This window comes from Mauremys mutica, chromosome 1 (genome assembly GCF_020497125.1).
Source record: "Mauremys mutica isolate MM-2020 ecotype Southern chromosome 1, ASM2049712v1, whole genome shotgun sequence".
NCBI lineage: Eukaryota > Metazoa > Chordata > Testudines > Geoemydidae > Mauremys > Mauremys mutica.
In genome coordinates this window covers 226,004,806-226,019,364 of record NC_059072.1, presented here as the reverse complement: position 1 = coordinate 226,019,364, position 14,559 = coordinate 226,004,806, and the positions used below count along the sequence as shown (strand labels likewise).

Sequence of the window (14,559 nt, the reverse complement as noted above, 5' to 3'; positions counted from 1 at the left end):
ACTGTAGTTATACCAATATAAAAGGTGCTAATATCAGTATAGCCTATTTTGATACCAACCAAGGCACCTTTATACTTGTAATAAATGCATCCACATTAGGGGGTTATACTGCTTTCATTATATCGGGTCCTAAAGCAATATAATTATAGTGGCATAAGCACTGTATTTTGAAACACTTTAAATAGATTACAGACCCACACAGAGAAAATTGCTGCTCCATTTTGGTTATCCCCCTCTCACAAAATTTGGAAGGTTCTTAATAGTACTTCACACTTCACCTTTCCACCAGTGGATCTCAAAACAATTATTAACTGAGCCTTGCAACATAATATTACTTGGCAGCTGAGGATCAGCAGTAGTGGAGACCCAACTTGTACTTGATATAAGATCAGTCTGTCCAAAAGTTCTCTGATGCCATTAGGTACCTGCATTTTTCTTGCATCTGGGAGTGTAAGTGAACTACAATATAGCCATGACCACCTACCCTATCTTTCACTTCTCCAGGAATACAACCATTTTCCTGAGCAGTCAGAGTACTAATGCACAAACATCCAGATGGCTCCCTAGTGATTAACTCTGGACTTACTGTACTGAGTATTTCACTGTTGAATTAAGAGTGGGCTCCTCCTGGTGGTCTAGTGGAATATCACAGGTAGAAAAAGAGAGGGAGTCTCATTCTATATTTCTTAACTTTAGCTGAACAGTTACTTCATGGATCCCAAGCACTTGTTTATCCATCTGCCAATGATATAGTAACAGAACAAAAATCTCTCTCAAAATATCCACCCAGTAGTCAGAAGCCCATAGATGAAGGATTTCCCAAATATTAATATGAAAATATTGTAATACACAACTTTATACCATATTCTCATATGTGCCACATTTAACTAGAATAGCTGTTTTAGGAAGTATAATTTTTAGGCAAAATTATGCACTTGTGTTGTTGGGGAAAAGGAAAGAAAATTTTCTCTGCCTGGTTTATAAAATGGCAGCTGTTTAAATTTGCTTAGGGTCTTGGAAAGTCAGAATGCAGTCTCATCCAACTATATTCAACAGGCAACCTTATAGAGTAAAATACTTACTACACCACACTAAGTATACTTCACCACAACATACATGATACATTATAAGTATAGGAAATGCCACAGTAAAGTCAAAATCACAGTACAGAAAATGTTTACTTTTGAAAGTGTAGTAATGGTTTAAAACAGGGTGGGTAACATTTTTTAAAAATCATTTTTTATTTATATTAAACACTTTAAAAAAAATAAAGCTATTTAGAATATAAAAAATAACATTAAGCAGTACATGCCTGCTGCCAAGTTTTAAAGAAAGTCGCACCACTGAACTGGTAGAAAATACTGGCTAAGCACCTGGAACCAGAGTCTGTTGAGTGCTAAACCAGTATTTGACAGAAGTAGAGTAGATTTCTGCAATTCTACAAGAACTTCTACAACTACAAGTATCAGGTTTGGGCTGGGTCAGATAACAACCTGAACCTCTGAGCCTCGGGTCAGGTCACCTCTGAAGTCTCTCTCTTGCCCAGGAGGTTGGCATAGTGGTGGCTGCGTGCCCCGCTCCTGCCGGCCACCTCTGCTTCACTGAATAGTATATGCACTGCCAAGTGAGTGTGCTGCACCTCTCACTCCACAGAACACACACAGTGCAGCAGGGGGTGGCAGCCGACAGGATTGGGACAAGCAGCTGCCACCACCACACCAACCCCATGGGCAGGAGGTGGCAGTGGTGCCGCTAACTCAGGTTTGGAGGGAACGGTCAGGGTCAGGTTGGAAAATGACAACACTCTTGGGTTCAGATTGGGTGGATTTGGATCTGGTTTGGGTCTGGGCCTGGGCAAACTTCTAATACAAAAAGAGTGACCTAGATTCTATTCTGATTCACGCATCAGCACCATCATTATCGTTAAGTGAGCTCTGAATGCAGATCCTGGTGGCAACGTACGATTCACAAAGAACACAGCTTCACTGTCAGCAGCAAGGCTGAGTGAGCCTTAAGGGAGAATTATTTTTCCTCATAAAACTAGCAAGTGTGATTTGAAAATGGCATTGTCAATTCAAGTTTAGTATTTTTAAGTAAAGCCTAAGAAGTCTCTCTTTTTTAGTTTTTTTTTATTTTGCCTGAAGTGATTTTGTGTCACAAATACTTCCACAAAAATACAAGCCTAAGGATGGGCTTATGCACAAAACAGAATAGACAATGAACACTCTCCTCTGCTGCTGAGAGAAACTGCTCCTGCTACTAATCACCACCCACAGGAAGTGAACAGGAACCACTGCTTTGCTTTCTCTTATATTACACAATAGGCCATGACTACACTAGAAGCATTTTGCTGAAAAAGATATACTGATATACTATACCAGTAGAGCGCTCCGAGTGTGGACACAGCTTATATTGGCCAGCAAAACTGCACTACAGTAGAACCTCAGAGTTATGAACACCTCAGGAATGGAGGTTGTTCATAACTCTGAAATGTTTGTAACTCTGAACAAAACATTATGGTTGTTCTTTCAAAAGTTTACAACTGAACAATGACTTCATACAGCTTTGAAACTTTACTATGCAGAAGAAAAATGCTGCCCCCCCTTTTTTTTTCTTTTTTGTAGTTTAAACACAATACTTTACTGTATTTGCTTGCGCCCCATTTTTTTTGGGGGGGGGGTATCTCTGCTGCTGCCTGATGGCGTACTTCCGGTTCCAAATGAGGTGTGCGGCTGACTGGTCAGTTCGTAATTCTGGTGTTCGTAACGCTGAGGTTCTACTTTTAGTACAGTTTTGCTGGCCAATATAAGCTGTGTCCACACTAGGAGTGCTCTAAGCTAAACTAGTAAAAGCACAGATTTTCCAGTATACATTGCATCTCCAGTAGGGTTTTTTGCTAGTACAGCTATGCCAGGCAGAGATCACACCCAGATACCTATACAAGTAAAACGCTCTTGAGTTTAGACCTGTACAATTACTGGAGGGATTTTTTGGAAAGGAAACTATGGATATCTGAGTGTGCAGGAAGATTATGTGACGAAGACGACCTCTGGAAGGACAGTAGCAAGAGACTGTTGGCTTCTGTAGAGCAGCAATAAAGAGTGTAGTGTGAAGTTATCAGTCTAAACCCAGGAAACACATACACCTCTACCTCAATATAACGCTGTCCTCGGGAGCCAAAAAATCTTACCATGTTATAGGTGAAACTGCGTTATATCGAACTTGCTTTAATACACCAGAGCGCGCAGCGCCACCCCCCCCCAAGCACTGCTTTACCACGTTATATCCGAATTCATCTTATATCGGGTCGCGTTATATCGGGGTAGAGGTGTACTACATTTGCTCCTATTCTCTGATACATATATTTGGAAAATTACTATCACCACATACAGTGGTACAGAAGTGTAAGAGAAAAAGGTTTGAAGCAATGTAGGTCCCTCTGTTTCCTCTCTCATCTAAGAGCTTACCTAGACTAAGAATGAGAAAAGAGTGAATGAACATGCAGAGTGAGTGAAAGAAAGAAAATGCACCCTCACTCCAGTCAGCCTACTCTTAAATTAGATAGGAAAGTAGAAGAGAAAAGAAAAAGAAAAGAAAGCAACAAAACACAAGCTGTTACTCCTTGGAGTTTTATGGGAAGAGGCATTTAGGACCTTGTAGTGGCAAGAGCATACTTTAAATGTATTTCATTTTGCTTATAAAATATAAATTCAATTCCTGTGGAAATCATTTTGAGTTTGTGAGTTTTTAAAATTATTAAAATTTTAAAAAGACATCTCCCTTTTCTGCAGTGCACCTGATACACCAGAGACCCAAATTCAGAAGCTCCATGCAAGTTGTAAGAAATGTGGCTTTAGGAAGCATTTTGGGACTCTTCTCCACAACTGAAAGTAATGTAGAGCCCACAAGGTAATGCCACAGTTCTCTATAAATTATGGGGTGAAGGAGGATAAATTAAGTAGATTAATGTAATATTTATGTGTAACCCATCAAGCAGTCACTGAAAAGGCCATCAAGGGTCTGTCCCTCCTTGTGATTAGTTGGGGGATTCTGGGAAGAGGGAAATTTTTTTGGATAGTAGAATTCATGCTCAAATTCTAAATTTCTCTATCCATTCCCAGACTCATTAATACACAAAGTGGGGTCCAGCTCATTTACTCTCTTTATTAGCTTTTTTACTTAGCATTTATCCTTCTGCTGCTAACATTTCACTTGAATCATTATTTCAAGCATCACTTGCCAAGAAAACAAGATAACACTAACCATAGGAGTAGCATCTTGTGGACACACATACCATGTCATTAGTTCAGAAACATTGTCTCTTACCGAGTGGTGGCTGGAGCATCCCCCCTTTCTTTTCACAGGTCCCAATTGGCTGTATGTCAGAGGAATCCACAAGCCTCCAAAAGTCATTTTTGTTGTCACTTCCATCAAGCCGCAACCTTAATCTGGCACCAGTGATTCCAATTACTGTAGCTATACACACTGAGGTAACATTGCGTGGGTCGTGAGCTTCCAGTTTCATACCAACTTTGAACTCATTGCTAGGTGGGATCCTAGACTATAAGAGGGGGATGGGTGAGGGGAAAAAAAGATATTTTTCTTATTTTTGTCTCCCAGCTTGAAACAGATTCAGACAGGTACTATGAAAAGGGTTGCTAAATATATTGGACAGTTATAAACACACAGCTTCCATTAATAAAGACATAAAATGCTGTTATATTTATCAGTGTATGAACTTTAGTCAGTGAAAAGAATCACTACAAATAATTGGCTGGCTTGTATTGCTTTTTAGCAACACCTGAGCAAGATACTTGGCAAGATACTTCGGAGTCCAAAGCCTCTCTCCCCCAAACAGCAAAATTCTCAGGTTTTTAAGGAAGTGTTTAATCAGCCAGTTAGTTTCTGTTGGCTTAATGGCTTTGGAATTCTAGACTAGCATGACTCTGCCAGGAGTTGATCTGCTGTTTTTCTTTCCTGTACTGCAGGGTCAGAAGTGAGGAGCAGGTGGAAGGCTCCTTGGCAGTTCAGAGAGCAGTTGGTGAAGAGTGGCTCACCGAGACAGGGTGCCTGGGTTAGTCAGAGTGTTGCTGGAGTACTCTTTGGAGACCATGTAGTGCTAGAGCACTAGCAGTTGGAGCACCGACATCCCTTGCCTAAGAATAGCACAGCTGAGGATCACTGTGCCATGGCACTGCCGGACTCCACAAGAGAGCAATGATTATACTGAGAATGGTGAAACATACTACAATGATTACCTTCTGGCAAAAAATTACAAGCAATTGTACCCATGATGTTTCAAAAAGGCATTGTGAAATAAACAAAATTTCAATAAAGCCACTTTTAAGAACTAGGGTGGCAACCACTTTGGAGACTTGGTATTACTTCTATATCAACATGATGAATTCTCAGTAGTCAGAAGAACAAGCATAGATGAGGAGACCAAGGGTCATTTGGTGAACGTGAGAATACAAGAGGGAAAGAACAATGAAAATTGCCATTAGATCCAGACTAACTACCTGATGTGATATAATAGCTGAAGACATATTAAGGATTTATGGCATGAGGTATGCTACATTCATAACAAAAAGTAACAGAAAATTATGTGTTATTTATAATACAGTAGTGCCAAGAGCACTGGTTCTCAACCTTTCCAGATTACTGTACTCCTTTCAGGAGTCTGATTTGTCTTGTGTATACCCAAGTCACACCTCACTTAAAAATTACTTGATTACAAAATCAGACATAAAAACACAGAGGTGTCACAGCACACGGTTACTGAAAAATTGCATATTGTCTCATTTTTACCATATATTTATAAATCAACTGGAATGTAAATATTGCACTTACATCTCCGTATAAACAAGTCATCGGTATGAAATTTGTATTTGTACTGACTTCACTAGTGCTTTTTATGTAGACTTCTGTACAGAAGTCAAATATCAAGATGAGTTGATGTACCCCCTAGAAGACCTCTGCCTGCCCCCAGGGGGTACACGTACCTCTAGTTGAGTACCACTGGCCTAGAGAACTCAAGCAAAATCAGGGCACAACTGTGCTAGGTACTGTATAAACACAAAGTAAGAGACAATCCCTCCCTTAAAGAGCTTACATGTAGATAAATAAGACAAAGGGCAGAAGAAAGGAAATATCCCCATTTTACAGACGGGAAATGAAAAGAGAGAGAGAAAAAGTGATTTACCCAAGGTCACATAGGAAGTCTGTGGTAATGTTGAGAACTGAACCTAGATCTACTAGGTCCCAGTTCAGTGACTTCCTCTCATGGAGTTGAACACACACACAGAGGAAGTGTCAGCCACTGGATGCAAAGATGTAAGCACGCATCAGTTTTTGGACTTAAGACATCTGCATCATCACTTCGCCCATTCTGGTAATTGGTCTTTGATACTGGCTCAGTGTTTAGCATACCGTAAATTAGGAAGAAAAAGGGAGAGGAAGATCCTTTAAGAAATTTCTGTACCAGGAAGGCAGGGATGATTGATGCATGACAATTGCACAGCACTAAACAGGATTTTTTAACCTAGTAGCGGTCTATTGAAGATCAGGATCAATCAGATCCAAAGCTGTGAGGGAGAGGAAAGACCAGAGAAATTGTATTCACCCCACAAAGAAATATGTATCCATTTAAAATATCTATTTAAAATGGACAGGTATCAGTCAATGGTAGGAACTGTGTCTCTCCAGCCTGACAGGAAAAGTGTGATGCAAGACTTACTAGGATAACAACTGGGGTTGCATTTCCTGCCCCCTTTGCCTTTCTGAAATTTTAAAAATATTGAAATCTTGAGTTCCTCTTGCTGTGAGTGCAGAAGCACTGTTTGAGACAGACCCCAGATCAACAGCAGGAGCCCTGAAGGAGCCATCAGACGCTGCACAATAAAAAGACAAGAGATATTCAGTGTGTGGAGCCTAGCATCTGTCAATGTAGCACTCAGACAGCAGGCTGTCTGAGAGGGGAGCCCAGGCATATTAAATTTAAAGGGCAATTCAATGTCAGGATATTGCTTGTCAAGCTGTTATTCTCCACAACTGTGAAAGTCAATTTAAATGGAAAAGTTAGTTGTTTTTTTTAAAGAGAAATTGGTTTAAATTGCAATACTTGGGGAGGGGGGTATATTAAAAGATATCATACATAATATTTATTTTTGGCGTTATGGTTGCATATGAAGCCAACTGAGATCAGGCCTCCATTGCTCTATGTGCTGCACAAACAGATGGTAAGAGATAGTCCCTGCCCCAAACAGCTTTCAATCTAAACAGACAGGACAAAGAATGAGAGAAAGGGATGCAGATTTCAGATAGTTAAAGAATTTAAACAAACTATAGAAAATAATAATTCTAAAATAATTTTAACTATTGAGTCTATGGAGCATTGCCTTACAAATACCTTTATCTTGATTTAAAACCTATTTTACTGGGTTTTCACTTATTTGTGCATTTTGAAGTTAATTATCTTGTTGGCCCGTACATTAGAAAATTATTTGACTGGCCACTAGGGTATACTATCAGCCCCTTCCCTCGCATTACGCAAAGTGATGACACGTTCACAGGCTTTCTATTATTTTGTATATTTAATTGCAAAAAACCGTAGTTAATGCAGACTTGAGGTTGTTTGGTGGTATGTCATCCCCTTGCAGAACACTGAGTTGAGGAAAACAAACTTCTGAAACCCAGGAAACAGAATTAAGATTGCCCATGCATCCATATCTTTGCCCTCTTTCAGCACTGCCCCAACATGCCCCATTAACATGCATACCTTTACTCTGTGAGCCCCACAGTTGCTGAAATACACAAGCTCATCACCTCCTTTTGCAACCCATTCCCTCTCATCCAGAGGATTCCATCTAACATTATTAAAGGACAAAAAAGGGGGGGAGGGCACGCAGGCGACGACAGTTGCCCACATCACCTTCCCTCTGTTCCCCAGGAGCTGGCAGTAAACAATAGGAATAATTTGGATACACTTCAGAGGCTGTCAGTGTGTTAGGTGTACCTACATTGAACGGTGGAGGCAGTAGTTGGGCCTGCTTCATAAAGGTGTCTCTCTGATATGAGGATATGTGTGGACTACTTTGAGGTGCGTGACAGAGCGTGATTATAATATGAGAAGATCTGTGTTTTTCACTCTCTCATGTGTGTGAGGAAAGGGAATTGGTGCATGTGTACCTTCAGGATCCAGTACGCATCATTTCTATGCAGAATATTGTATGTTATATAGTTAGCAGGGCACAGGGCTTTTATTACAAAGGCTATTGTCAGTGGTAATGTGGAATATGACAGGATTCTAATGGTTTAATGATGGGTACGTGAAAGTGTAGTTTGAGATAGCATCCTGTGGGTAAGAGTAAAGGAGTTGTTAAAGGCTTTGTAGTAGTTCTCACACTGTACATATGTGGTACTCTTTCTGGGGAACTGGCTAAATGTGTGAGTGTAGGTAGGATCTGGAACCTCCTGAATCTTGTAGTGCCAAGGGCCAGCGTGAGTATGTGTGTACTGGGGCATTGCTCAAAGATGGTAGAAGAAAGGGGTCATGGGCTACCTTCCCCCCTGCTTTTTGTCCTTTAATAGCATTACATACTCTTCAAGGGAGTGACAACTTTAAATCTGTGTTAACAGAGTTTTTTGCCACTGAACTACCTGTTCATAAAAACTAGGAAAAGATATGTTGTTGGTAGGAGTAAATAGTAATTTAGGCAGTTGTACTTATCATTTCCTGCAATTTGCATACTGAGCTAGTCAACACCCGCCTCCCCACCCTTCCCTTTCACTGGGCTCCACCAGGTCTGCTTCAGCACACCTCCCTAGCCATGGCTCCAGTGCAGTCACTGCATTCTCATGGCAACCCGGCCCCCTCCCCACATCTGTACCCAGGCTCCCCCACTGTGAGCAGGGAACACATCTCCCTGAAGTCTTCACTCCTTGGTACAAGCAATCTATTGCCATTACTTTCCTCCCTCCTCTAACCTAACTCACATGCAGTGCCTGGAGAGGAGGACAATTACGTTACAATGGAAAGGTGTTCCTGGTCATGTTTCAGAATGGTTGGAGGGAGGAGTTTGTGGCAGAGCTGGTGAGAGAAGTCACAGACAGAGTTTTTGTGCCAAAACACGGACAGCTTTCTGTTTGAGAGAAAGATCTTCTGACCCTTGTCCAACAGATGCATCCCATCTCCAAGCAACAGTGAGGTGTCAGAGCTTCTATACCATACGGTACCACGTCTCCTGGTCAGCCACAAATCCTCCGATTTCCCGATGAATGTTTTCCAACATGTATTAATAGCTTTCACATGGTCACTGTAGCAATTATTCAAATACAGCTCCTAGACGCAAATAACTGATGTGATCCAAATCTGCTCTCATACACTGTATGAGGTGCACACCAGGAATAAGGTGAATCGCCACAATGCCTGGTAGATCATAACTTCTTAAGTCACCATTTGGGCAAAACATGACAATGCAAGCCACTTCTCTCCACACAATCAGCCTGTAGTCAGCAATCTCCATATCGGGGAGAGTCAATAGGTGGCCCAAATCTGGACCATGAGTGTCTTTTCAGTGGACTGTAGGGCTCCTGGGGGCTCAGGGCTTCAGCCCTACAGGGGGGTGCTTCTGTCCCAAGGCACTTCCCATTGGGCTGAAGCTCGGATTCCTGGCAGGGCTGAAGCCCCAAGTCCAAGCGGAGGCATGCTGGGGCTCGTGGCTTCAGTCCCGGCACGCCTCCCGTGGGCTGAAACTCTGATTCCTGTTGGGGCTGAAGCCCCAAGTCTAGGCACGCTTCCCACAGGCTGAAGACCCACCGGAGGTGCGCTGGGATTTGGAGCTTCAGCCCTGTCGGGACTCGGGGCTTCAACCCACCTGAGGCACGCGGGGCTTCAGCCCCTTGTTGAAGGCAGTGCTGGGACTCAGGGTTTTCAGCCCCACCTGAGGCATGCAGGGATTTGGGGCTTTGGCCGCACCAGGAAACACGCTGGAACAGCCCAGCCTGAGGCATGCTGTGACTTGGGGCAGCCCCTCTGGAAGCGTGTGAGACTCCAGGCTTCAGTCCTGCCGGGACTCTGGGCCTGAGGTGCACTGTGACTCGGGGCTTCAGCCCCACTGGAGGCTCTTGGGAACTAGCGCTTCAGCCCAACAGGAGACACAGTGGGATTCCCAAACATTTATCCAGCTCCAATCTGGTGCACCTGTATTTAAGCCATGACAGTGGCAGCCTGGCTGCCTGGGGCTGGCAGCCAAGTATCTCCTGGAATGCTACTTACCACCCCAATCAAAATCTAAAATGACACCCCTGGGGCACAGACCCTGCAATTACAATGTCCACAATACCACCCAAGCTGCTGAGGCTGCATAGTTCCTGTTTTGGGAAAACCTCTTCTGATTGGCAGCAAAGGAAAACAACAGCCAATCGGGGCTGCTGTGGGACAAAAGTGGTGCTCTCTGCCCCTGCCCCTCAGTAGGCGCCATTTTTACAGGAGAGAGGAAGGAGTTCAGTGGCTTGTGGCAGCTCTGCTCTTCCCTTCCCTCTACTATTGGGACAAAGAGAGGGCTCTTCTGCCTCTCCCTCTTCTCCTCTTCCCCTTGAACCTCTTCAGCCCTGCCTGGAATCGTGCCGGGACTCAGGGCTTCAGAGCAGTGAAAAGCCCCAAGAACTGCAGGAGAAGCAAAGGTGAGCCAAGGTACTCCCATCTCTGGTGCTTTCGACGTTTAACGAGTTAACACTGAAAACCGTTCATTTAAAGAAAAGTGGACCGAAGCTTACTATTTTGTCTTTCCACAACATCCAAAGGGTTGACCAGTATGTTTAATTTGAACAGAGACTGTGGCTGTTGTTAAAAGTGGGAACATCGAATGCCACTATGAAACGAAGCACATGGATTTTGACCACAAATATCCACTGGGTTCCCATTTAAGAACAGACAAGACTGCTTCATTAAAGGACACACATTTTCAGAGCACAAATATTATTTCAAAGGCTACTTGTGCTCAGGAAAAGGCAGCTGAAGCTTCATTGAGGTGTGTGTTAATGGCAAAATACAGGAAACCTTTTACAGATGCGGACATTATTAAGCAGTGGATGGTTACTACAGCTGAAACCCCTTTTTGCAGAGAAGACAGACATTGCTGACCCCTTCAGACAACTGCCACTCTCAGACACAACAGTTATTAGGTGCGCTGAGATGATGGCACAGGACATTTTCAAGCAGTTGTGTGAGAAACTGAACATTCAAAAATTTTCCATGGCAGTGGACGGATCCTGTAATACCAAGGTCACCGCAAAGCTAGCACTGTATGTCCTTTTTCTGAAGGAGAGAAATGTGGGGAGGAGTTGTTGCCCCTTATACCGCATAACAATCGCACAGCAGGAGAAGAACTGTTTTGTCTAATGAAGGTTTTGACATGACACAGATTGTGTCAATTACAACAGATGGTGCTCCTGCCATGATCGGTACTCACTGAGGGCTTGTGAAATGTTTGCAAGATCTGAACCCCAATCTGATTTCCTATCACTGCGTAATCCACCAAACTGCGCTTTGTGCAGGGCTTATCTATGAGTATGCTAATGTAATGTTAATGGTGATTAAACTTGTCAACTTCCTTCAATCAAAGTCATCACTGCAACACAGACAGTTCAGAAGCTTTCTTTCAGAAGTATCTGCCAATTACGATGAACTGTTGATTCGTAATGACATCCACTCTCTGAGCAGAGGGCAAGAACCAAGAAGGCTGTGGGAAATTCAAGTTCATGTGGAAGAATATCTACATAACATTCCGGGGGGGGGAGGGGGGAGAGGCAGAAGAGCTACATGCATTTTTGAGGGATGCCAAAAGCATGAGCATCCTGGCCTTCCTTGTTGATTTAACAGGCCATTTAAATGATTTCAACTTAAAATTACAGGGGCAAAATCGCAATGTAGTGGATCTCCACAGCAGTGTCACTTTATCTGAAAACAAACAAAGAGTCTCTTCAAAAGTGATTTGGAAACTGGGGAGATGCTGCATTTCCCAACGTTGCTACGCTGCCAGGACACTGCAGATGGCATCATCTCTGGACAGGCTTCTTCAAAACTTCCAGCAGAGTTTCCAAGAATTTGGAAGTGTTAAAGACAACTTCCTGTTTCTAAGGAACCCATTCGTGGTACAAGCAAATGGTACTTAGTGTGATCAAACAAAAGCATCCTTTCCAGATGCTGAAAAAGCAAAATTACAGCTAGAGCTTACTGAATTAGAAGTGGATGAAGTGTTTAAGATGCAGCACACAAACTACATCTGAAACTTTCTGGACAACCCTTATGCTTACCCACGTAAGGAAGGCAGCATTTCACAGTTTGACTATGTTTGGCTCGACATATGTATATGAATCAGCATTCTCAACAATGAAGAACATTAAATCACATAATTGCTCCGTTCTGACTGATAATCATCTGTGGAATTGCCTCCATCTTGCCTTGACTGAACTCACTCCGATCTTCTAGGCCCTTGTCCAGCAGAGGACCTGTCACTTTTCCCACTGATGGCGAGTACTATACTTATACATTATTCACATCTATTCTATTTTAAATTTGTATTGCTGTATAAAATTACATTTTCAGTAGTGATACCACAGTTTTAACAGGTGTTTCACAGTAATTATTCATGATTCTTTTGCTTAATACATGTGTAGGTGGGTTTGTATTTGTTATTGGAAAGACTTGAATCATAAAAGATAATGAGTTCATGTGTACTAAGTGTTATTTTCCTTCAAACTCTGATACTTATGTTAAATAAACCACAAAAGACTAAAAAGTTTTGAATATGTTCATCTATCTATATGCAGATATGCCTACATTACAATAACTGTATTTGACAAAGCTCATTCAAAACTTGAAACAGTTGTCTTAAAGTGTTTTTAATGTGAATATTTGCTTTTGTTTGACATTTTATCTAAGTACTTTCTCAAAGCCTCAAATAAATTATATCTTTCTTGGAGGTTATTTTTAGGTTATCCAGTGGTTTGATTTTATTTTTATTTAATGCAGTAAATATATATATAAGCAAAATAGGCGTTGGGTATATTTCAGCATTGTATGTGTTCATTGAAGAAGGACACTTTGTGGTATGAAAAAATATTTCTCTGGAGTCTAGACCTTGACCATATCTTAACCAAGAAATTTGGACCGTGACAAAAACTAATTGACTACCCTGGTGTACTCCTTGCTCTCACACAAACTTCTGCAAACTCATGATCAAGGAATTGCCTAGAATCCACACAATGATAATTCTGGCAGCACACATTTCTTTTCCCTCAGCGGTCAGGGTATCTGTGCTGTCAGCTCCAAACCTCCATACTATATGTGATGGGTTCGGTCACAGAGACCCCCTTGAGACTGGCACCTGACATGCTGGAATTACCTCTGAGCTCATTTTCCACTGCCAGCTTGGGACTCCAGAACCCTACCTTGTTGAGCCAGACACGCTAGTCTGCTGCAACACAGACCTAGGTCTGGTCCATGCCCCCAAAGCTGCAGACTTTAACCAAAAACTACTCAGCAAGTCACCTATCTCCAGCACCCAGACACCCAGCTCCCAATGGGATCCAAACCCCAAATAAATCCGTTTTACTCTGTATAAAGCTTATACAGGGTAAACTCATAAATTGTCCGCCCTCTATAACTCTGATAGTTATAGTTATAACTCTGACTCTATAACTCCTCCTTCTTAGTCTGGGCCCAATCCTTTCCCCTGGTATAGTTCTTGTTAGTTCTAAATCAGGTGGTAACTAGGGGATTTCTCACGACTGGCAGCCCCCTTTGTTCTGTTCCACCCCCTTCAGGAATCTTTTGTCTCTCTGGGTCCCCACTCCTCCTTCTAAATGGAAAAGCACCAGGTTTAAGATGGACTCCAGTACCAGGTGACATGGTCATATGTCCTGTGAGACCCCATTACTCACTGGCCGGCACCCACATATACAGGAAGGCTTACAAGTAAACAGCACCACTATGACAGTGTCCCCTGAATAGATATGTGGACAGAGTTGGCAACGAGCTTTGTTGCAAGGATAGGTTCCTGGGTTAGTGGTTTTGTTGTTTGTTATAACATTCAAAAACCAGTCGGAGAACACTTCAACCTCCCTGGTCACTCAATTACAGACCTCAAAGTTGCAATACTCCAACAAAAAAACTTCAAAAACAGACTCCAACGAGAAACTGCAGAATTGGAATTAATTTGCAAACTGGACACCAATAAATTAGGCTTGAATAAAGACTGGGAGTGGATGGGTCATTACACAAAGTAAAAACTATTTCCCCATGCTGATTTTCCCCCTACTGTTACTCACACCTTCTTGTCAACTGTTGGAAATGGGCCATCCTGATTATCACTACAAAAGTTTTTTTTCCTCCTGCTGATAGTAGACCACCTTAATTGATTATTCTTGTTATAGCTGGTATGGCAACACCCGTTTTGTGTGTGTGTGTGTGTTCCTACTGTATTTTCCACTGAATGCATCTCATGAAGTGGGTTTTAGCCCACGAAAGCTTATGCTCAAATAAATTTGTTAGTCTCT

The 14,559-nt window shown here is 42.3% G+C and overlaps 1 protein-coding gene and 1 long non-coding RNA gene across 9 annotated transcripts in view; one reads left to right on the top strand and one right to left on the bottom strand.

The window, feature by feature from the left end:
• The window catches only part of SCML2 (Scm polycomb group protein like 2), a 162,544-nt gene that overhangs the window by 96,605 nt on the left and 51,380 nt on the right, over positions 1–14,559 (bottom strand). For 6 of the 8 annotated variants that reach the window (XM_045018069.1, XM_045018328.1, XM_045017910.1 and 3 more), the window contains exon 5: positions 4,327–4,561. The exons of 1 other annotated variant lie outside the window; for it this stretch is intronic. In XM_045018069.1, coding sequence (XP_044874004.1) covers positions 4,327–4,561 — 235 coding nt within the window. Of the gene's footprint in view, positions 1–586; positions 654–4,326; positions 4,562–14,559 lie in introns of those variants that run through there. One more of the 8 variants, XM_045018477.1, reaches the window with a different exon arrangement.
• Positions 3,732–5,283, top strand: LOC123371343. Its single transcript, XR_006579770.1, has 3 exons — positions 3,732–3,909; positions 4,365–4,490; positions 4,989–5,283. It is a non-coding gene; the product is annotated as an uncharacterized LOC123371343 (long non-coding RNA).